At 44.2% G+C, this 25,463-nt stretch overlaps 1 protein-coding gene across 1 annotated transcript; it reads right to left on the reverse strand.

Annotated features, from left to right (window-relative positions):
• Window positions 1-23,185: 23,185 nt before the first annotated feature.
• LOC308397194 (putative nuclease HARBI1) lies at window positions 23,186-24,661 on the reverse strand (the record flags this gene model as incomplete). Its single annotated transcript, XM_080883004.1, has 4 exons — window positions 24,032-24,661; window positions 23,846-23,958; window positions 23,649-23,760; window positions 23,186-23,568 (listed from the first exon to the last, which is right to left on the reverse strand). The coding sequence occupies exons 1-4, from the start codon at window positions 24,462-24,464 to the stop codon at window positions 23,186-23,188; spliced, it is 1,041 nt and encodes a 346-aa protein (XP_080739130.1). The 5' UTR covers window positions 24,465-24,661.
• Window positions 24,662-25,463: the final 802 nt, after the last annotated feature.

Here is a 25,463-nt window from a genome sequence, read left to right on the forward strand (position 1 = left end):
ACTGAATCCTGCACAAATCCAATCTTTAATCTAATTCATGAAATGAGATCGTCTTAAAGGAAGGGTCTAATGTTTGCTCTGGTACTCTCTATTTTCTACTTTTACTGGATCAAAGTTATTAATAGAGACAGTAAGGTCATGCATTCAGTCAGTAGTTGTGGCTTTATCTGTCAGTATTTGAATCTTATAAAGTTGTGAACATATTAAAACCATGTGCTGCGATAGCAGCTCTGGAAACTCAATGAGTGGGGTCCTGGTGGTTACTGGGCCGTGAATCTTATCGTTTTCAGTACGTACTGCAGACACGCGATCAGCTTGGAGGTTTGATGAATGCTTCTGTCCTGTCCTTTTGTGACACAGTTGAAAATGAGACTTTTGATGATTCTTTAAAATCAAGATGTTTAATCATCTGACTGATATCAAAATGTGTAACAGTCTTTAAGATCTTAGATTCATGTTTGTGCTTTTCTACCTGAGCACTCAGAGTGCTTCATACAGCGTGCATCATTCACACATTTATATTCGGGTCATTTGGCACACAGTTCGGAGCAGCCAGGGATCAAACCAACAACTTTACACAGTTTTTACAGCAGGTTTTTATTCTGGGGTGTTTCTCATAAACTCAGAGTTATTCTTTTAATGTATGACTTTAACCTTGGAAGTCCAAAGTTTTCCCAGCTTTGTTTCTTCCTTTAAATCTGAGCCCGGGCTGAGGTCATCTGTGACTTTGGTATTTCACGTCATGTTTATGGGAAAATCACTGATATAGAAAAAGGTTAAAAGAAAAAATATTAAAAGGTGAACGTGGAAACTTTTCCTGTAAAACTGCTCTGGGATTTCATCGGTTACACCATTGAGTAGCCCACACTCTGCTCACATGTTTCAGCCGTTAGAATCTCTGCAGGCTGAAAAACACCGGGAGAGATGCTCAGTGACACAGACGCACCTGAGCAGGTGTTAGTGCATGGAGGAGGCGCCGCTGTGACATCTGTCAAACAAAAGAAAAGAACAACAGAGTAGAACCAGCTGATAAACCTGAGCAGGCGCGGTCCTGGTGGTTAGAGTCGCTCCACCTTTGTCACGCTGGTGGGGGTCTTTGGGTTTTCATTGCTTTGTGTTTCTCTGATGTGGGGGGTCCTCTGGTCACAGTGCAGTCAGCGCTTGTTTAAAAACGTCTGCACTGTGACGTCTTTAAAAGTCTTTGTATTTCCTGTGAATAATAACACGTCAGACTGTGGACAGCAGAGAACCAATCATAACCTCATCTGCTTCAATCGACTTCTTCCTCGTGAGTGCTTTCTGATGGACGGCGGCCCGTGTTCTGCTGATTCACTGTTTGTCAGGTTCAACTGCTCAGAGGGGAGCTGACGACTCCATGGCAAAGAGGATGATCAATGGCGGCATGCAGAGCGCATATGATAACTTGTTCACTGACCGTTGGCTCATAATGAGATGCTCCTTCAGGAGGAAACGGATTAGCCCCTGTCTAGTAAGCCCAGGAGTCCGGAGACCCGCCCTCCTCTTCTGCAGCTGAACTCAGAGACCCTTCAGCAACTGTTGGACTGATGCTGGATGTTATGTGATATTTATGTTTGATCTCCGTTGGCGCTCCTCTTATTTTCTCTGCTTTTACCACCAACAGTATTCACATCATATTGACTCCAGCAGGCCACACAGCGTGAGATTAGAGACTGCTGTGTCTTTGTTTTCACGGAAACATGGCTCAGCGAAAGAGTACCGGACGCCGCTATTCAGCTAAACGGGCTGGCCTCGTTTCGCGCCGACAGAAATGCAGCTCTGTGCGGTAAGACTCGCGGTGGCGGCTTGTGTGTTTACATCAACGAGAAATGGTGCAAGAACTCTGTGCTAGTCTCTAGTTATTGCTCATCGCTGGTGGAGTTTGTGACTGTTAGATGCAGACCTTTTTACTTACCACGGGAATTCACCACTGTTTTCATTATCGGAGTGTACATTCCACCTAGCGCTAATGCTAAGGAAGCGCTATGGGAATTGTATACAAAGATCAGTGAACTGCAAAATACACACCCGGATGGACTGTTTATTGTTGCTGGGGACTTCAACCATGCAAATCTCAAGTCAGTGCTTCCTAGATTCCATCAGTATGTGGACTTTGCAACGAGGGGAGAAAACACGCTGGATCTTGTTTACACAAACATCCCCGGCGCATATCGGGCAGAGCCCCGCCCCCACCTCGGCTACTCAGACCACATCTCTGTTATGCTAATTCCAGCATACAGACCACTCGTCAGGCGATCAAAACCGGTTCTGAAGCAGGTGAAAACCTGGCCAGCAGGAGCCATCTCTGCTCTTCAGGACTGTTTTGAGAGCACTGACTGGAACATGTTTAGAGAGGCTGCAACTTACGGCGACTTCACTGACTTGGAGGAGTACACATCATCAGTGTCCAGCTATATCAACAAGTGCACCGATGACATCACTGTCTCCAAGATCATCATCTCACGACCCAACCAGAAACCGTGGATTACTGCGGAAGTGCGTGCACTTCTAAGGACCCGAGACTCTGCCTTCAAAGAGGGAGATAAGGTGGCGCTTAGAAGAGCGAGGGCTGAACTTTCTCGGGCCATCAGAGAGGCGAAGCGCGCACACGCCCAGAGAATCCACAACCACTTTAAGGACAGCGGCGACACACGACGCATGTGGCAGGGCTTACAAGCCATCGCTAACTACAGGACGACACCACCTGCCTGTGACAGTGACGGCTCCCTCCCAGATGTGCTTAACAACTTCTATGCTCGGTTCGACAGGCAGAACGACGTGGCGGCGAGGAAGACCACCCCTCCTCCGAACGACCAGGTCCTGTGTCTCACTACAGCTGAGGTGAGGAAAACTCTACGCAGAGTCAATCCACGTAAAGCTGCTGGACCAGACAACATCCCAGGCAGAGTGCTCAGAGAATGTGCTGATCAGCTGGCAAATGTTCTCACCAACATCTTCAACATCTCTCTGAGCAGTGCCGTTGTCCCCACGTGCTTCAAGGCCACCACCATCGTCCCCGTGCCCAAGAAGTCTTCTGTGTCCTGACTCAATGACTACCGCCCTATCGCACTTACACCCACCATCATGAAGTGCTTCGAACGGCTCGTCATGAGACACATCAAGACCCTGCTGCCCCCCTCACTGGACCCAATGCAATTTGCATACCGCCATAACCGCTCAACGGACGACGCCATCTCCACTGCACTCCATCTTGCCCTGACACACTTGGACAAGAAGGACTCACACGTCCGAATGCTGTACATAGATTTCAGCTCAGCATTTAACACGATCATCCCCCAACAACTGATCGGAAAGCTGAGCCTGTTAGGCCTGAACACCTCCCTCTGCAACTGGATCCTGGACTTTCTGACCGGAAGGCCTCAGTCAGTACGGATCGGGAACTGCACCTCCAGCACCACCACACTGAGCACTGGGGCCCCACAAGGCTGTGTGCTCAGTCCTCTGCTGTTCACACTGCTGACTCATGACTGTGTAGCAACACACAGTTCAAATCACATCATTAAATTCGCTGATGACACGACCGTGGTGGGTCTCATTAGCAAGAACGACGAGTCAGCGTACAGAGAGGAAGTGCAGAGACTAACGGACTGGTGTAAGGACAACAACCTGTCTCTGAATGTTGACAAGACAAAAGAGATGGTTGTTGACTTTAGGAGGACACGAGGCGACCACTCACCGCTGAGCATCAACGGCTCCTCTGTGGAGATCGTTGACAGCACCAAATTCCTGGGTGTACACCTGGAGAAGGACCTCGGCTGGTCCCTCAACACCAGCTCCCTGCACAAGAAAGCCCAACAGCGTCTCTTCTTTCTGAGAAGACTGAGAAAGGCCCGGCTTCCACCACCGATCCTGACCACCTTCTATAGAGGAACTATTGAGAGCATCCTGAGCGGCTGCATCACTGTCTGGTTTGGGAGCTGTGCCATATCAGACCGCAAGACCCTACAGCGGATAGTGGGAACAGCAGAGAAGATCATCGGGGTCTCTCTACCCTCTATTGAGGACATCTACACCACACGCTGCATTCGCAAAGCCACCAGCATTGTGGCTGATCGGACACACCCCTCTCACACACTCTTTACACTCCTGCCATCTGGAAAAAGGTACCGAAGCATTCGGGCACGCACATCCAGACTGTGCAACAGCTTTTTTCCACAAGCCATCCGTCTCCTCAGCAAAAAGGGACTGACTGATAAACACGCACACACACACATACACTAACATTATCACTCAGCTTAACTCAAATACCTCAAAACATTGAGACTGGACTGACTAACCAACACAAAGCGCAAACACACTGACCTACACCACCAAACCATCACACACACCAACCTGTAAATGCTCTTTTGCACAATATTATTACTAGATATATTATATATTATTATTTTTTTTGCACTAACTTGTCTTGTAGCACCTTGGTGCCTGGAGGAACGTTGTTTCGCCTCACTGTGTATTTTTAAACTGTATATGGTTGAAGTGACAATAAAGTTGAACTTGGACTTGGAAATCATTGCTGCAGTCATTTTAAATTTACCCTTAACACACATTATTATTATTATTATTATTATTATTATTATTATTATTATTATTATTATTATGCAGCACAGTGCTGACAGGGTCTAGACAGAGAACAGACAGAGAACTATATTTGCTTCTCTTCACTGGCTTCCTGTTAAATCCACGTTAAAAATCCTGCTCCTCACATACTTGGTAGTAATGGTGGCTTTGGGGCTCCTGCAGTGTTCAACCTAATTATTACTGAAGTCATCACTGATCTTGGCTCTGGCTCGTCCCTCCTCACAGAAACATGCAGAAGAACAACAGATGTGTAGCCTTCATTGCTAATATTACAAACCTGAATGTTTGGTCTCGGCTGGTTTATCGCAGACTTTGGTTCATGAACGTGTTTCTGTCAGAGAACATCTGCGACTGCACTGAGCAGCACATCAACAGCAGCTCAAACAGCCCAGTCATTGCCTGCTGCTGCTCCTTCAGCAAGACACTTTATTAGGTACAATTGTTCAGCAGCTCGTTAAATATGTAATCAGCCAATCACATCAGCAGCTCATTTAGGCATACAGACATGATGAAAACAAATCGCTGAAGTCCAAACATTTATGAAGAAAGGTGATTTAGGTGAGTTTGAATCTGTCACGGCTGTTGGTGTGTGTGTTTCAGAAAACACCGATCTGCTGGGATTGAGGGTGAGAGAGGGCGGGTCATCTACTAATCGCAAGGTGGGCGGTTCAATTCCTGGCTGCTCTGTCTGCATGCCAAAAATCCTTGGGCACGACACTAACTCCACGCTGCTTTGAAATTTATCCATCAGAGCATGAACATGTGTGGATGTTAGATAGAAACAGTGCTGATATGAATGGGGCCAATGACTCATGCTGTACAAGTTTGGAAAGAAGGTCTGAAAATGGGGAAATTATCCAGCAGTTCTCTGGGAGAAAATACCTTGTTGAGGTCAGAGGTCAGAAGAGAACCTAACCCTAAGTGCTTCCAGCTGCTAAGAACCAGGACCTCAAATAATCATTTATAAGGGCAATGCTGGACGATACCTCCCACCCACCCCGGGTGGGAGGTATCGTCCAGCATTGCCCTTATCTTGGACAACAGCCACCTCTCAGACACAATCCTAAGGGAGTCCATCTCAATCCCCACAACATTACTGTCCTTGTAATCTGTTTATTTAGTCTGTTGGCATCTGTGACCCTCAACCTGCTGCCCCAGCATGCAACAACACAGAGGATGGCACTGGCCACAACAGACTCATAGAAAATCCTGAGCATTGTCTGGCAGATGTTAACAGACCTCAGAGACTCTGACCCCTCCTGCAGAGGGTAGCGATGTTTTTGACCCAGTCCAGGTTATCGTCTATATTAATAACTAACAGTAACATGTGTCCTCACAGTGTAGTCGGAATCATATCAGAGACGTGAAGCATCCTTAGAGGTCAGCTGTTTTCTATCAGCTGGCAGTGCTCAGTGAAACAGAGAGCACCCAAACATTTAGATCTCAGAGGCAGAAGGTAAACGGTGAGAAACCCACAGATGCCACCGAGGAGCCAGCCAATCAGCAGCCAGAATCTCCTCCCTCTGTTTCATTACAGCTAATCTTTATGCAGAACACACACTCAGCCCACAGACACACACACACTCACCCCACCTTGACGCTGCGACAGACTTCATTTTCCCGCCACGCTAGGCTGCTCTGTCTGCTCTCCCGGCTCAGAGGGGGAGAGAGAGAAGGAGGAGCGAATTCACAGGAAACACACACACACACACACACACACACACACACACACACACACACACACACACACACACACACACTGAACAGACAGAATTATTAGGCAAGTTGTATTTTTGAGGAATAATTTTATTATTGAACAACAACCATGTTCTCAATGAACCCAAAAAACTCATTAATATCAAAGCTGAATGTTTTTGGAAGTAGTTTTTAGTTTTAGCTATTTTAGGGGGATATCTGTGTGTGCAGGTGACTATTACTGTGCATAATTATTAGGCAACTTAACAAAAAACAAATATATACCCATTTCAATTATTTATTTTTACCAGTGACACCAATATAACATCTCCACATTCACAAATATACATTTCTGACATTCAAAAACAAAACAAAAACAAAGCAGCGACCAATATAGCCACCTTTCTTTGCAAGGACACTCAAAAGCCTGCCATCCATGGATTCTGTCAGTGTTTTGATCTGTTCACCATCAACATTGCGTGCAGCAGCAACCACAGCCTCCCAGACACTGTTCAGAGAGGTGTACTGTTTTCCCTCCTTGTAAATCTCACATTTGATGATGGACCACAGGTTCTCAATGGGGTTCAGATCAGGTGAACAAGGTGGCCATGTCATTAGTTTTTCTTCTTTTATACCCTTTCTTGCCAGCCACGCTGTGGAGTACTTGGACGCGTGTGATGGAGCATTGTCCTGCATGAAAATCATGTTTTCCTTGAAGGATGCAGACTTCTTCCTGTACCACTGCTTGAAGAAGGTGTCTTCCAGAAACTGGCAGTAGGACTGGGAGTTGAGCTTGACTCCATCCTCAACCCGAAAAGGCCCCACAAGCTCATCTTTGATGATACCAGCCCAAACCAGTACTCCACCTCCACCTTGCTGGCGTCTGAGTCGGACTGGAGCTCTCTGCCCTTTACCAATCCAGTCACGGGCCCATCCATCTGGCCCATCAAGACTCACTCTCATTTCATCAGTCCATAAAACCTTAGAAAAACCAGTCTTGAGATATTTCTTGGCCCAGTCTTGACGTTTCAGCTTGTGTGTCTTGTTCAGTGGTGGTCGTCTTTCAGCCTTTCTTACCTTGGCCATGTCTCTGAGTATTGCACACCTTGTGCTTTTGGGCACTCCAGTGATGTTGCAGCTCTGAAATATGGCCAAACTGGTGGCAAGTGGCATCTTGGCAGCTGCACGCTTGACTTTTCTCAGTTCATGGGCAGTTATTTTGCACCTTGGTTTTCCCACACGCTTCTTGCGACCCTGTTGACTATTTTGAATGAAACTCTTGATTGTTCGATGATCACGCTTCAGAAGCTTTGCAATTTTTATCGTTTTTAACTTTTAATATTTTTTTAACTTGTTATTGTGTTTTTAACTTGTATTGCTATGTATCACTTTTATTTATTTATCTCTTTATTTTCAAATAGCTGTACAGCACTTTGTCTAAAAGCGCTTTATAAATAAAGTTATTATTATTATTATTATTATTTAAGAGAAGAAGTCTGCTCACTGACACTCATTAATGCAGGTATATTTTCCAGGTGACTCTAAAAGTTCCCTGTTCACTGTGTAGAGTGGCACAGAAGAGTCAGACAGGTGGACCCATGCGTCCTCGCCTGCTCTGAATCTTGATGATTGGTGATTGGTGGAGCCAAGCAAGCCGAGGGGAGACGGATGTCTTACATTTGCCAAAGCCAAACATCTGCCTCCATCCCAGCATCCTCCTGTGTCACTCCAGCCCTCTGTGTGTCCTCCTTCATCCATGAACCTCCTCTGAGCTCTTCCTCTTCTCCTGCCCGCGGCTCCATATTCATCCTCCACCCTCCCTCCTCTGCACATGCTCAGACCACCTAAGCCTCGAACATCTCCAGTTCTACCATCTCCATCACAGCAAGGCTCACCTCCATCTTTGAACTTTCCTTTTCACTGTTGCTCTCCGTCTGTCACACTTGCCTCCACCCACTCCATCCTGTGTGTCTTCTTCACCTCTCTGTGGATGGCTTTCCTTCATACTCATGTATTCTGTTTTGCTTCTGTTGAATTTCATTCCACTTCTCTCCATAGCATACCTCCACCTCTGCAGGCTCCACCTACTGTCACCACAGATCACAGCTGCTGTCCGGCCTTCCAGCAGCACTTGGTGCAGTTAAATTACAGCTCCCTCTGGTGGCTGCAGAAATTATGACAGCGGGAAAAAATGAAATAATGTTCTGTGACATTTTGATGCATGCTCAATCATCCAGGTAAGTAAATCTCCAAAAGTTGATTCTGTTCATCTGGACGTAGCATTTTCAGTGGGAGAAACGTTTCGTCACTCATCCAAGTGACTTCTTCCAGTGACGATGCGTGACGATGCGTGACGATGCGTGACGAAACGTTTCTCCCACGCTATGTCCAGATGAACAGAATCAGAGATTGTGTGACTTTCTTTTCCTGTAACATAAGCCAATCTTTGGCCCTGAAGCTGAAGTCAGGTGTGAGGCTGATACATGTGTCGGTCATGACATGAGCAGGAAAATGTGAAGCCGCAGCTCTGCTGAGGTTTCCATCAGCATGCAGAGCAGGCGTCGCCGTGCTGATAATTATTGATTGTGTCTCTTCATGCATGAGGTAATTTGGGATGCTCCTCATTTGCATGCAGACCGGGAGGATTCAGCTGCTGCGCTCAGCTCAGAAAATCTCAAACCGTCTGTGACACACTAACGCCGGCACGGCGCCTTCGTCTCCTGAATCACGAGCTGTGTTTTTGTGATGAAGTGAATGTGTTCATGTCAGATATCAGTTGGTTTTTCGTGTGGTTCTCAGCAACAAAAGGAGCTTCAGGTGTGCTAGGTGAGCCACACACACCAAGACACGGAGGGGCTTTCTCCAACTTCCTTTTGTGTCTTTGAACACATCACCTTCTTTTTAATGAGGCCAGTAACACTTTATTATACAGCCTGATAATAAGTAATTTATTAGAAACTACAGTGTAGTTATGTTTACCTACAAATACTTAAGTCATACTGTAAGTACATTTATGTACCGCTTTATTTCTCCATAATTTTATGGAGAAACTGTATTTCAGCATTATAGTCTCTAGTTTTCAGGGAGCAGGGTGTGTTATGGAGGTGATTCATCTCACTTTTTATGTGCATGAAGGATGCTCTATTATTCAACTGTCCTCTCATTTTACCAAGATTAATGTGATGAGGAATGAGTTTATAATGATGGAGCGACGTCTACCTTCACTTTTCTTCCAGAAGATGTAGATTTCAGATCGATACGTCGGGGAGATCGAAGATTCTAGGTGTTCACGTTGTGTACGTGTTTTCTTTGTTTTTGTCTTTGGAAGAAGAAATGAAAGCAGAAATGCTCTCATGGGGGCGTCCTGCTGTCACAGGTTTATTCATGGAAACTCTCACAGCTTTGACCACAACACAGTGATAGAAGGTATTTCAGAGCATACTCTGTGCTTAATCTTAAAACAAACACAGGACGTGGTTTTATGGAAATAATGAGGAGGAGCAGTAAACTGAGCGGTTGTTGTAGAGCCGAGCTCTCAGGACACGTTCAGCAGCAGATCGACGCCTCGTCTCCAAACACAGAGACAAAATCTTCCACTGAGTACACACAACACAACACAAACAGGATGTGACGACCAGTAGCTCAATCCACTGATGTGAATCAGCTCCAGCAAAAATCTCCTCCACCCCCCGTCTGAGCTCCACACTGAGAACTATTGGTCCACTGAGCATTTATGTTTTAACTGACAGTGAATACCTGAGTGTAGAAGATCAGTAACCGTCCAAGAACTGTCACAACCGTGGATCATCCACAGATCGTCCTAGAAAACACCTGCTCCAGAGTGGACTCACCTGAGGCTGCTGTCTTACCTTTTACCTCCACAGGTGAACAACACCCTGCATGTTACTTAAGTGTGAAATCTGCAGGACAGCCTGGAGGGGTCTGGATATGTCCTGAAGTATCCAAAGTACAGGTTCATGGATCCCGCCGCGGGCACTTTAATTTCCAACAGCCATCACATGACAGCGCTGCTCTGAAACAGAACAAAACATACATTATTCATGGCCCCGCCCCCAGGCACTCATTAAACACAGCTGAGCCTCATTTTTATTTTATTAAAATAATTCAAATTATTTTATTTGTATTTTATTATTAATTTAATATAATTTTATTTTTGTATTAATTTTGTGTATTTTTAGTTCAATAATTAGTTCAAAAATATGATTTTGGTGATTATAGGTAAGTATTATGATGAATTTAGCTTTCATTGGTAGCACAGTGCAAAAGAATTTTTTTAATTATTTCTGTTTTGGATTTTCATATTTTATTGATGCATTTTTATATTGTTGCATTAATCATTTTTTTTGTCACGTTTTTTCCTTCGTACCTCCCTGTAACTGCACTGATTTCCCGCCATGTTGTCTCCCTGACAGTCGACTCAGGAAGTTGAAAACATCAAACGGAGACCTGCCGGTGAACTTCGGTGAACTCCGGCGCCCCAGCAGGGGTGTCGCTCCTGTCTAATTAAAAATAGATGTAGGAGCAGGGAGCCCAGGGCTGCTGGGTGTTTGAAGTGCTGCTGCTGATGGTGAGTGTCACAGGATGATGGAAACGGTGCTTTCAGAGGCGTTCAGTAAAACGCAATGAGAGGAAACGTCTCTTGGCTCTGTGTTCTGTCAGTGCTGCAGGAACAGCTCAGTAACCTGAAGTCCTCCAAATATCCTCGTGTTTCCTTCACACGTTCTCATCCAAGGGACCCAAATCCTGGCCTTCTGTCCCCTGGCTTTGGTCCCGGATTCACTGATTGTGGTAAAATTGGACATCAGGAGACAAAGAGTGACTAACACCACATAAAGAGTTTAGACAGATGGAGGTGGAGAAACCCTGATATTCCCCTACGTTTAAGTGTCACAGAGGTGTTTGTCCACTAAGCTGAAGCTCTGTATTTGTTTGTATGGTAGTCATTTGGTGCTGAACAGCTGAGGAGGACAGGAAATCAGACAGGAGCAGCAGGTTTTAGAAATCTCATTCAGTCTGAACTGCTCAAGGTGTGATCTATTCAATTCAATTCAATTTTATTTATACAGCGCCAAATCACAACAACAGTTGCCTCAAGGCGCTTTATATTGTAAGGTAGACTCTACAATAATACATATAGAGAAAACCCCAAATATCATATGATACCCTTCACCTGCAGAGGAGCTCACACACCTGCACCTGCTCACCTGTGATCAGCTGATCCTGGATCCAAGCATGCAAAGGCCATCCCACCTGTCTGCTGTCAGTGGTGATGTTCATAATGAAACCAGGTGCAGGAACATAAACATGAATACAACTGAGTGCAGATGCTATGATGCTGGTGTTTGTGGCCTGATTACAACATCCTGGAAACTCCTCCAGCTGGCGTAGTCACACATGTGGAAAAGATATATATAAATCTTATAAAGTTTGTATCTGTCTTGTGTGAAACTTGTATGAAAAGCATACAAGAGTGAAAGAGGGGTGCCCTCTGGAAGCAGACCATCAATACACACACACACACACACACACACACACAAAACAGACTGGAGTCAGTCCCGCACTGGAAACACCTGTAACACCTGAAAACAGAAAACAGAAACTCTGGGAGATGTCACACCCTCAGTGATGTCACTGAAGAAGAACAGGAGGAACTGACATCCTGGTGACATCACATTTTGTTGCGTTCGATTGGTTGAAATCCAGCTCAGGCTCGCTCACCCGCCACAGCCTCAGCGATCAATAAATGAGGCGTACGTCAGGTCAGCTCCATGTTTCAAACAAGTGTTATCAGCAGGTTGTTGATCAGGTTTATCTGTGATTAATAATCCAACGTTTGGACTTCAGAGCAGCTAAAAGATCCAGAGATTTGCTATGACCTTCTGTGACTGTGTGCCAACACTAGTTTAGTGTTTATGGAACAATAAACCTTTTCATTGATTTAAAAAAGAAAAAAAATGCTGCTACCAAGGAAAACACACCCACACCGCCAAGGTTTGCTCACCTGTGGCCAACGCTGGGTTCAAACCACCAAATCAAGCATGTCTGCTGCGCAAACGAGTTGACAGGTCAGCGGCACAAATCCCAGAGGTCAGAGCACACCGTCCTCAGCTGTCTGTAACCACCAATAAGAAGCCTCATTACAGTCTCTGACCTCACTCAGAGAGGTCACTGACACCTTTAGTCAGAGCAGCTTGGGTCAGAGGTCAAAGCCCGAGGGTCACAAGATAGTCTGGACTGTAACAAGGCTGAGCTCCACCTCACAAACCAAGGACAGGAAGTGATGTGTGTATTCCTGAGAGTGTGTATATCAGTGTGTGTGTGTCTGTGTTGTGATATTACCTGTCTATGCGGTGGTTTTAAGGTAGCCTCTGGGGGGGGGGGCACTAACATCACCTTGTCCTGCCTCATCTACTTCCTGAGATTCCTGAGATTTTCAGTGATTCATCAGGTGACATCACGCCTAACCTGATGACTCAGACAGATCTGTGGGGACTGAGGCAGGTGAGTCAGTCAGCTGTCTGTCACGCTTCGATGGAGAGACGCTGACTCACTGCACGCCCTCGGAGCGTCACCTGCTCACCCGGAGCCTCGACACTCAGATGCTCACCTGTGCAAACACTCGCTCAGTATTTCAGACTTTACCTGAAATACTGAGCGAGTGTTTACATTTCTGTGTCAGTGCTGCTGCTGAGCTGCAGAGACATGAACATACATGTAAAGGATTCTGAATGGCTGGCAGGTCAGCGTGTGAAATTATTCATGTGCAGACCAACAGAGTCATGAAAGTTTTATTTTAATGATAATAAGAAAAAAATGTAAAAACAGATTAGAATCGCCCAGCTGTAAATTTATCCACCGCCCTGCAGTTTCATTCCCAACAGAGGTTTCTGCACATGGAGACAAGTAAGAGAACTGTGAGCGACTGAAGGCCCTTTAGACTAAAAGCCTCAGCCTCTGATCTGCTGCTCTCCATGTTTGTGTGGCTCTTCAGCTCAGACGAGTTTTGATTTTATCAAATGAGCTGAGCTGGACAAGACTCCAGAGCTTCGAAACATTAATGTAATCAGATAACTTTCAGAGATAGACAAGCCTGAGATCAGACATATAACCAGAGTGATGTTCCAGAAAAAAGTAATCACCCGGCTAATCATTAATAATGATCTGAAAATGTTCATTCGGCTGTTTTCTGCTGCTAATGGAGCCGTTCGTGAGATTTGAAAAAGGTGTGTGTTTTCCTGTCAGCCTCAAACATCTCACCTGTCTCTGCACCAAACAGCAGCTTTCTCTTTGTTCCTGATGTTTGGATGGAGATGTTTAGGTGAAAATATGAGAAGGACACCAGAGAGAAAAATGTGGCCATGAAGCCGTGGCAGCACTCGGAGGATGGGTAGATCGTCACGTCCGTGTTTAATGATGTAGGTTTTCTCTGCGACTCCGCTGAGGAGGCAATGCATCAAAGCGACAGGCCAATCAGCATCCGGCCGCTCTTCATCAGCACAATTAACTGTAATTAATCTGTTTACTGTGTGAGGTGTGAGGCATGCTGGGCGGCCTCGCTTATCTTCCTTATGTAACTGCAGGAAAACGAGGATCCGCTGTTCTGCTGCTCACTCAGCCCTGAACTCTGATTGGTCTTTGTTTTCACAAAAAAAGGAAGCTGCTGAGAGCAGACAGATCCTCAATAAACAGAAAGACAAGCCTGCAAATAACTGCAGCAAGATCAGTAACTCACAGCTGCATCACAGGTCTGAAGATGAAACTCATTTAGATAAATAAATAAACTCCCTCAAATAAACTCTCATCAAACCTTCAAATCCATCAAACTATGACCTGCTGGCCTTTCTGAGCTCCTGTCTAAGGCCTACAAACTCTATAGCAGGTGAGCAGCATCTGAAAGACCCAACACAGGAGCTGAGAGACAATCTGGATCTTCAGCTAATCATCTGCTGTTCGCAAAAGCCTCACAGACATGTCTGAAGGACAGCTAACAGGAAGACGTTCATAATGAAGGGAAACAAGGCAAAGGCAAAGGCGAATTTATTTGTATAGCACAATTCAACAACAAGGTGATTCAAAGTGCTTTACAGAGACATTAGAAACAAAAACAAATAAAAAGCATGATTTAAAATTGATTAAAACAAGCAAACAAACTAACTAACTAAACACACACATTTCACACCTGTTCGCGCGATCTGAACCCTTATCGTAAGGGGAGCTACCAGTCCTTCTGTGGAAGAGCTACTTTCTATTTTAAATTCCCTGAATTTAAAATACTCTCTAGACCCAGTCTAGACCCAGCTGGGGAGCTACCCAGAGCTCTAAACCCACTTAACAAACAAACAAACAAACAAACAAACAAACAAAACAGTATATAAAATCAGACCAGATAAAATCAGTAGTTAATGTAAGTTTTGAAATTTAAGCTTAACAAACAAACAAAACAGTATATAAAATCAAAACAGATAAAATCAGAAATAGATAAGATCAGTAGTTAGTGTAAGTTTTGAAATTTAAGCTTAAAAGTGTGGATTTGGTGCTTTATTCGAATGCAGCTGAGAATAGGTGAGTCTTCAACCTGGATTTAAATAAACTGAGTGTTTCAGCTGATCTGAGGCTTTCTGGGAGTTTGTTCCAGATATAAGGAGCATAAAAGCTGAATGCAGCTTCTCCGTGTCTGGTTCTGACTCTGGGAACTGATAAAAGACCGGATCCAGATGACCTGAGGGATCTGGAAGGTTCATACTGGGTCAGGAGGTCACTGATGTATTTTGGTCCTAAACCATTCAGAGCTTTATAGGCCAGCATCAGAACTTTAAAGTCTATCCTCTGACGGACAGGTAGCCAGTGTAAAGACCTCAGAGCTGGACTGATGTGGTCCACTTTTTTCGTCTTAGTGAGGACTCGAGCAGCAGAGTTCTGAATGAGCTGTAGTTGTCTGACTGATTTTTTAGGTAGACCTGTAAAGATGCTGTTACAGTAATCAAGCCTACTAAAAATGAATGCATGGACTAGTTTTTCCAGGTCCTGTTGAGACATCAGATCTTTTATCCTTGAAATATTCTTGAGGTGATAGTAAGCTGACTTTGTTATTGTCTTAATGTGTTTTCTAAGTTTAGGTCTGCATCCATCACTACACCCAAATTTCTCGCCTGGTTTGTGGTTTTTAGATGTATAGATTGAAGTTCTCTGGTGACCTGTAATCGTTTTTCTTTGGCGCCAAAGACTATTACTTCAGTTTTGTTTTTGTTTAGTTGGAGAAAATTGTGGCACAACCAGTCATTAATTTCCTCAATGCATTTACCAAGAGCCTGTACAGGGCCTCGGTCTCCTGGTGACATTGTGATATATATTTGTGTGTCATCTGCATAGCTGTGGTAGTTTATTTTGTTGTTCTTTATAATCTGTGCCAGTGGGAGCATGTAAATGTTAAACAGAGGGGGTCCCAAGATGGAACCTTGGGGAACTCCACATGTGATACTTGTCTGCTCGGATGTGAAGTTACCTATTGATACAAAGTATTTCCTGTTTTCTAAGTATGTTTTGAACCAGTTTAGTACAGTTCCTGAAAGACCTGCCCAGTTCTCCAGTCGTTTGAGTAATATGTTGTGGTCAACTGTATCAAATGCTGCACTGAGATCCAGTAAAACTAGGACTGACATTTTTCCACTGTCTGTGTTCAGACATATGTCATTAAACACTTTGGTCAGAGCGGTTTCAGTGCTGTGGTTCTGTCTAAAACCTGACTGGAAGGCATCGTAGCAGTTATTCTGTTTTAAGAAGTAATTGAGCTGTTGAGAAACTGCTTTTTCAATGATCTTACTTAAAAACGGGAGATTTGAGATCGGCCTGTAGTTGTTCATTTGTGTCTTGTCAAGATTGTCCTTTTTCAGTATAGGTTTGATTACAGCAGTTTTTAGTGATTCTGGAAACACACCTGATAATAAAGAAAAGTTGACGATCTGTAACAGGTCTGACTCTAAAGTCTTTGAGACCTTTTTGAAAAAACTTGTTGGCAGGACATCTAAACAGCAAGAGGAGGAGTTCAGTTGACCTAAGATGTCCTCCAGGTCTTTGCTGTTAATCGGGTGAAACTGTTTGATGGTGTTTAAACAGTTTTTCGGTGGACACAGTACATATCCTGGATCTGCTGTTGATGTACCAACTGCTTGTCTAATCTTTTGGATTTTGTCTGTGAAGAATTTGGCAAAGTCATTGCAGGCCATGGTTGGATGAAGTTCAGCTGCCACTGGCACAGGAGGGTTTGTTAGCCTGTCAACTGTAGAAAATAAGACCCGAGCATTATGGCTGTTTTTAGTGATGATGTCAGAGAAGTAGGACCTTCTTGCACTCCTCAGTTGTAAATTATAATTGTGAAGTTTCTCTTTATAGATGTCATAGTGAACCTGGAGGTTTGTTTTTCTCCATCTGCGCTCAGCTTTCCTACACTCTCTTTTTTCATTTTTCACTAGTGTGGAGTTTCTCCATGGAGACTTTTTCCTTCCAGAGATAACCTTCACCTTAATGGGGGCAATAGTATCCATTACATTTAACATTTTTGCATTAAAGCTATTGACAAGCTCATTGACTGAACCTTTGGACAGGTCAGGTGTTAATGGGAAGACCTGGTTAAAGATCTCACTACTGTCTTCAGTTATACACCGTTTTGTGATCACTGCTGTTGATATATTTGTGTGGGCTGAGATTTTACTTTCAAAGAAAACACAGTAATGATCAGATAAGCCCACATCAGACACAGTAATGTTTGAAATGCTCAGGCTCTTGGAGATCAGTAGGTCGAGAGTGTGTCCTCTATTATGTGTGGCCTCTGTTACATGCTGAGTCAGCCCAAAGTTGCAAGAGGAAAAGTTGAGGTCTGAAGACCAGAGGAACAGGTCTGATGGATCAACTTAATGGTCAGTAAGAAGATGTCAGGAGGAGGTCCAACACTGAGAGTCTGCAGCCATCTGTGAAACAGGGTGGAGACTCTGTCATAGTTTCAGCTGCAGGTCAGTCAGTGGTGTTGGAGATCTTTGATGAACTGATGAATTACAGAGTCCACCATATAGGAACATCTGGAAACATCTTATTATCTGCTTTCATTTTCAGCTCAACCATGATCCAAACACACTGCTGTGCATTAAAACCTGGATAGAAACACACAGGGGAACTCTATCAGAGCTGGACTTCAGCATGACTGAAGCAGTGTGAGATCATCCTGACAGAGAACAAAAGGCAGAAACATCCAAAGAAGAACCCCGAGAACTCTTCTTGAAGGTCCTCACAGAGCTGTAGGAGGAAGCTGCTCACAGCACAGATTCACTTTCATTTTCCTCTTTTAACTTCTTGAGCTGCTGATTATTCTGAGTATGACTGGATAAAAGCCTGACTCTAGAAAAGTCCTTAAGTTTTAATCCGTATGTGAGACATCGTCTCAACATGAGGGCCATGGGCCATGACGCAAACGCCACCACGTCACAACCATCTGCCTCTTTTTAAAACTTTAAGCAGACTTGTTCTAAAATTAACACTGAAATGTTTTCGTGACACAGGATTGAATCAGAGTAGAAATAGGACAGAGGATCATGAGGAAGCAGAGATCGTGGGCAATCGTGGCTCAAAGAGTTGGCAGTTCGTCTTGTAACCGGAAGGTTGCTGGTTCGAGCCCCGACTCGGACAGTCGTTGTGTCCTTGGGCAAGACACTTCACCTACCGCCTACTGGTGATGGCTGGAGGGGCCGATGGCGTGATATGGCAGCCTCGCTTCTGTCAGTCTGCCCCAGGGCAGCTGTGGCTACAACTGTAGCTTGCCTCCACCAGTGTATGAATGAATAGTGGAATTGTAAAGTGCTTTGAGGGTTTACAAAAAAGCGCTATATAAATGCAATCTATTATTATTATTAAACAGAGTTTTGGGGTTTTATGGCCTTGTTTTGTTCTTTTCTCATGTTTTTGTCTCTTTTTGTTTTTCTTTTTCATCTTCTCATCTTTCTCACTCATGAAACCTGGAGCTGTTCAGCTCAGCTGCTCCACGCTGACAGAGCACCTCTCAATCGTCAGTGTTCACTTTTTATCTTCCAACGTTAAAAACTGTCGTGGTCTTGAGCCAGTGGACTCAATTGTTTTGGTTTTGATTATTATCTTATGTTTCAGGTTAATTCTTGTTAGGATTTCCTTGTCATTAGGTTTGGTTTCTGTTTTGTATTTTGAGCTCCTTTTGTTCGGTGTCTAGGTGCCTGCCCTGGTCCCACATCTCTGTGTCCCCACGCTGTTGCCATGTCTTATGTCTTGTGTTAAGCTCGTGTCTGTGCATACCTGTTGTATTTCCTGTTCTACTTTGATAGTCCCTGTCCCATGTGTAGTGTGCCTGGTTTTGCTTCCCCTTGTCTCGACAGCTCTGATTTTTCCCAGCTGTGTTTCCCTCCTGTCTCCCATTCCCTGATTGCTCCTGTGTGTGTGTAAGCCCTGTGTTTTTTACTGCTTGTTACTGGTGCATCTGTGTTACCTCCACGCGTCATCCTGTGTTCCACCCTTTATGTTTTCCTTTGAGTTATGGTTTCAGATTTGGTGGTTAGATTGTCCCAGTTTAGGTTTGTTCTTAGTTCCTATCTGTCCCATCTCTGCTCTGTCTGTATTATCACCTCATGTAAATTAAGCTCACTCATTGCATCGTCAGTGCCTGCGATTGGGTCCTTATCCCTTCAACCCCACACGACTGCCGCCGCAGCTGTGACAAAACAACACTTAAGCCGTGCCGTGCAGATGTGGATCGTCCCCGATGTAATGATGAAGTCAGAAACCAGGCTTAGACAGTTCAGTCATGTCAAATTTTAGACCCATCTCTAAACTTGCCTTTCTTAGTAAGATTCTGGAAAGAATTGTTTATACTCAGTGGATGGACTATTTGAATGACTCTCAATTGTCGGAAATCTTTCAGTCCGGCCTTAAGCCATTTCACAGTACGGAGACAGCCCTCGTAAAAGTTATGAATGACATTCTGATAACGACAGACCGTGGTAAATATGCAGTGCTGGTCTTGTTGGACATGACTCCTCTGCTTTGGAGTGTACCACAGGGATCTATTCTTGGGCCATTATTGCTTTTACTGTACGTTTTGCCTCTTGGTGCGATATTCCGAAAACATAAAGTTTCATTCCATCTATATACAGATGACTGCCAGCTTTATTTACCTTTTAGTCATTCTGATAGTCTCCCAAGTCAATCTCTGCTTGACTGCCTTAGTGATATTAAAGCATGGCTTGCAAAAAACTTTTTAAATTTTAATTATCGTAAGACAGAAGCGATCTTATTTGGCCCAAATGGTTTTTCTGAGGCTCCAGATGCTGATCTTGCAGCTTTGACTCCCCATTTAAAGAGTTCGATCACAAATCTCAGAGTAAAAATTGATTCTGCACTTACCTTTGATGGTCACGTAAACAGGGTGGTGAAATCAGCATTCTATCACCTCAGACGTTTATCGAAGGTTAAGCCCTTTCTTTCCAAGCGTGACTTGGAAAGTGTTATTAACGTCTTTATTACTTCACGTTTCGATTATTGCAATTCTCTTTTAATAGGAGTTGGGCAAGGCACTTTGTCACGCTTGCAACTAGTACAAATTGCCGCGGCACGATTTTTAACTGACAGAAGGAAATTCGACCACATCACTCCGGTTTTGGCCTCTCTACATTGGCTTCCAATTGAATTTAGGATCCGTTTTAAAGTTCTTTTATTGTTTTTTAAATCTCTAAACGGTCTGGCACCTGTTTATTTGTCTGATTTGTTGAAGCCCCATGTCCCCATTTGTTCGCTTCGGTCAGCTGACCAACTGTTGCTTTCAGGACCAAAGTCACGGCTAAAACTTAGAGGAGACCGAGCGTTCTCTGTTGTGGCTCCAATGCTTTGGAATAACCTTCCTCTCCATATTAGACAAGCTACATCAGTGCCAGTTTTTAAGTCCGGATTAAAAACCTATGTTTATTCCCTGGCTTTTAACTCTGTGGGTGACTGACTTTTTTTTAAAATTAATTTTATTGCTATGTGTGGTTTTTGCTATTTTATTACTATATTTATATTTGTATTGTACAGCACTTTGGTCTACCAAGTGTGTTTTTAAAGTGCTATATAAATAAATGATTATCCAAGCTCATCTTCAAAAAAGTACTTCCAGTGGGGGGGTTGGGTCTCCCTGTGTTTAGACACTATTACTGGTCTGCAAACTCAAGAGCTCTATTACACTGGCAGTGGGGTCGGCCTATCGACCACCATTATGATAATCTCCCGCTCTGGCTTCAGGTAGAGTCAGCAATAGTATTTGAAACCTCATTACCGGCTGTATTGTTTTCTAACACCAGTTCCTCTAATAAATGGATCAGTTGTAATTTTGTTGTTAAACACTCTCTAAAGATATTAAGTCAAATCAGGAAATCTCTTAAATTACCTGACCTCTCAGTAAGAATGCCAATAACACAACCATTTGTTTAAACCAGGAAAAATGGACAGGGTGTTTTTAGAGTGGGAGGAAAAGGGGTTGAAACATATTGAGGACTTATATATAGATGACAAATTTGCTTCTTTCTTTCAACTCCAACAAAAGTTTCAGTTACCTCAATCACAATTTTTCCGCTATCTTCAAATAAGGAATTTTGTTCAACGAAACTTTGCAGACTTTCCACTGAAACCACTAAATCATACTTACCTTGAAACAATTCTGAAAGCAAACTCTAAACATATATAAATGGTAAATGGCCTGCATTTGTATAGCGCTTTTTCTAGTCCCTAAGGACCCCAAAGCGCTTCACACTACATTCAGTCATTCACCCATTCACACACACATTCACACACTGGTGATGGCAAGCTACATTGTAGCCACAGCTGCCCTGGGGCGCACTGACAGAGGCGAGGCTGCCGGACACTGGCGCCACCGGGCCCTCTGACCACCACCAGTGGTCAGAGGGCCACTGGTGGTGGGACATCTGATATCCCAGTTTGTTAAGTGCTTTACAATTCCAGCAGATTCTGATCGAATCAGGAATACAGGAGCTGAAGACCTCGGTGTCCCTCTGTCTGAGGACCAATGGTTAAACTGCTTGTCCAGCATTCAGAAAGGCTCAATAACACCAGATACAAACTAATCCAGTTTAAAGTCATTCACATTTTTTAAACTCAAACTTAACTGGATTTATAACTCTGTATCCCCCCTATGTGATAGATGTAACGCTGATGAAGGTTTCCTTGCACAACTATTTTGGCACTGCCCAGTCTTGAATGCTTTTTGATACCGGATTTTTACATGGTTTTCAAACCAATTTAGGAAAAAAGTACCACTTGATGGTACACTGGCTATACTTGGATCTTCTGCCTCAATTGAATCCTTGTCCTGGGCCCTGTTTCAGGAAGCCGGTTTGGAAAACTCAGAGTGAAAAACGACACTCACGGTTGAGTAACCCCGAACTGTCCAACTCGGAATATTCCGTTTCAGAAAGGCTGATAACAATTAGTTCAGTCAACGCGGAGTTGCTTTAACCCCAAGTGAAGCGCGCGGACGAGGATACATAAAGCCCTGATAAGCGGAGCACAGATTAAGCGAGTCACCATGGAGACGGAGGGAAAGAAGGCGCGGTCAATGTATTTCACAGCGCTTGAGGCCGAAATTCTGATGGCAGCATATGCCGATAACATGCAAATTCCGCGAAAAAAAGGAACACAGCCACAGCTGCAAAAGCATGCATGGCAAAACATAGCCGACAGAGTCAATGCGTGAGTGTTAATTTAAACATTGATCGAGGGATTTCCACCCATTTAACACGTTATTTTATCATATGTTATTTTATTTGTTATTTTATACATTTTATTTTGTGATGTGATGTGAGCGCAGGTGCAACCCAACAGGCCCCAAACGTGCCTGGCAGCAAGTAAAAATGAAATATAAAAATATAGTCCAAACAGGTGAGGTGTAATTGTATTATGAGCCATAGTGCTTGGTCTGTTTGTCCCATGTAAATCAATTGCAGTTAGAGGCTACATTAATTTTCTTTCTGTAAGCACTTATTGAAATTATCTGAGCACATTACAAGTACATATTTGCTTACTCTGTATGCTCAAATGTGGCCCGTTATAGCCAACAGAAAAAAAGCAGAGGCCCGAAAAACAGGTGGGGGTCCTCCACCACCACCACTCACAGAGGCTGAGCAGTTGGCCCTCAGCCAAAACAGTGGGCGCCCTGTGGCCGAAGGCATCTCTGCGGGGACATCCTCTGAGGCAATAACCCCGCAAGACACAAGTGCCTACATAAGGGGTAAATTCAAAATAATACATGATGTGCATACATCCTTTCTTCACAGTCACCTTTGCAGTGCGACACATTCATTTGATAAACTCTTTACCATAATGAATTATTTTGTAGTGAAGTTATTTTCCGACTGATTTTGCCTTCCCTCAGCCTTGGTTGTCTTTGAGAGCATAATGACAATGAAGTGTAAGGTGCTTGGTATGTTTGTTAATTGCCATTTGGTCCCTTGTAAGTTATAAGTGACCTGTATAAACCTCATATTCTATCAGTTGATGGTGATGGTGTACTGCATCTGGTGCAGCCTCCTGTTGAGCCAGACCAACATGCAGTTGTGAGTAATACTCCACAGATTATATGAGTTTACAGTAGAACAGCAATGTTGTTTATTTCTTTACTACAGGAAAATAATGAAGAAACATTGACAGCTGTTACAGAGGAGGAAGCAACAGAGACACTTTATGAGGTTTACATCTTTTAATACTTTGTGTACAGGAAATACAGGCGACCAATAAAGCCAGTTGAACAAAAAATCTGTTTATTCTTCTTTCAACATGTTGAGGTGATGGGTCAAAAGAAATGATTGTGACATATGGTGTCTCTGACTGCTCTTCCATCTTGTATGTCCGTGGGAGGGTCAGGATGTTCATGGTTTGGATCACTGCTGATGTTTGGTTCAGAAGGACAGTGTTCTCCTCTAATTGTGGCAATGTTGTGAAGAATCACACATGCCACAATAATGTCACATGCCCTTTCTGGGGTGACCCTGAGTCTTTGCAGGCACTGGAACCGGGCCTTAAGCATTCCGATAGTCATTTCAATTCTGGCTCTTGTCCTGCAATTAGCCAGATTATATCGCTGCTGTGGGCCCGGTTCAGGGTCAGGGTAAGGGGTAAGCAAATAGGGTAAACATGGATACCCCCTATCACCAAGCAAGTAGCCAGTGAACTCTCCTAAGACAGAAGGATACACTTCAGTTCAAATGTCCCTGAAGCAATTGGTCTTTATATATTTTAAAGTATTCTCAACTCACCATGTCCAAATTTTGTGCTCAGTGTACATTCACGGAATATTTGTGAGTCATGGACAGAGCCTGGCCACTTGGCTTCCACATTTGTGATAATGTTGGCAGCATCATATATGATCTTCACAGTGCAGAGAACACAAATTAGCATCCATTACTATAATGAAATAATTTGTTAGTTTGACATGCTACAGGGAACTATGTACCTGTACATTAATGCTGTGGAAAGACTTCCTGTTCACATAGTCTCCTTCATTTACTGAAGGAGCAATGATTGGAATGTGAGTGCCATCTGTATAGCCAATCACGCCTGGGAACCCTGAAAATAAATGTAAAATTTAAGTAGTCCAAGTATCACCACATCATAAATTAAGTTTTGTTCATCCTGATACCTGCAATTTTGTGGCATCCCTCTTTGATAAATCTTGTGGGTCTGTGACCGGGGAACACCACAGACGAGTACAGGAGACGTTTCAGTGCAACTGTAACATTCCTGACTGCCCGACAGACGGTAGCCTTGGAAACGTGCTCAGCGTCACCAATATTATACAGAAAGCTCCCGTTTGCAAGAAACCGAAGTGCAATACAAATAATATGCAATGAACTGAGAGCATGTCCGCGATGTGTCACATGCGTAATATATGGCCTGAGGATGTTATCCAAATAAATTATAGATTGTGCTGAGAAACGGTAACGTTCGCACAGAAAATCATCAGGAAATGATAAAATGTCCAAACGCGCTCTGATCACTCTCTCCCGGCGGAGAGCTCTGCGGAGAATTTGGGCTTCACGATCTACTGGCTCTTCAAGGAAGTGGCACGCCATGTCCGACACTTCCTACTGTCAGGTTTCCGACAAAGGGGCGGAGACAGTCAGGGTTAGTTGTAGTAAACCTGCTAGGGGGCAGGTTAGCTTCACGGAGTGTGTCGTCATAGTGACTCACTCAGGCTGCAGCTGAACTCGCTTTGTGAAACCGAAAACCCAGAGTTTTCGTTAACTCAGGGTATACTTACTCAGTTTTTCCACTAAACCGGCTTCCTGAAACAGGGCCCTGTTCACAAAAACAGATAATCACAATGGGTATTGTCATTGTCCCCGTGTCTCTCTGGTTGGCTCACGCTGGCTACAGGTTTTGTTGTTGTTCTTTTTTGTTTTTGTTTTCTTTGTCTGTCCCTCGTCCTCTCTGCCTGGGTGGAGCTCATTACAAGCTCTCACTCTTGGCCCACGCACCTGTGTGATTGTGTCCACCTGCTGTTGATCTGGCTGATTTCCCCAGCTGCTATTTAAGGCAGTGGCACAGAGCAGCTCACCGCTGGAACGTTGAACCTCCTGAGTTCGTGCTCTCGGCATTATCAAAAGATTCCACTGTATGTATTTTGCTGTGGAACTAACGTTAACTTTTGTGTGTAGATATCCCTCTTCTGGACCAAATCACGGGACCTGCCCGGGTGTGGCAGCATGTGTGGAGTTTTGGAACAAGTGCGGCTGAAGAGGAGTGCGTGTGTGCGGAGGAGCTGTGGCGGTGACTGTGTGGAAGAGGAAGCGTGTGCGTGGATTCCCCCCCCCCCCCCCCCCTTCTCTCCCTGGAGCCCTGGACCCCCCTCCCAACTCACTGTACATATATATAGCACTTAGGTGATCCCTGTTGTAAATAAATTTCCTTTTGTTCTCTAAGAAAGGAACTGTCTGCACGTGAGTCCGTCCAGTAGCCATGACAGGTATGCTTGCTGCAAAGAAACTCATTCTTTTGCAGTGGCGGTCCCCTTCGGCCCCGTGTTTTAAGAGGTGGCTTAATGAGATTGTGACTGTTGCCAGGGTGAAACA

This window comes from Rhamphochromis sp. 'chilingali' (assembly GCF_963969265.1).
Source record: "Rhamphochromis sp. 'chilingali' genome assembly, chromosome: 5".
NCBI lineage: Eukaryota > Metazoa > Chordata > Actinopteri > Cichliformes > Cichlidae > Rhamphochromis > Rhamphochromis sp. 'chilingali'.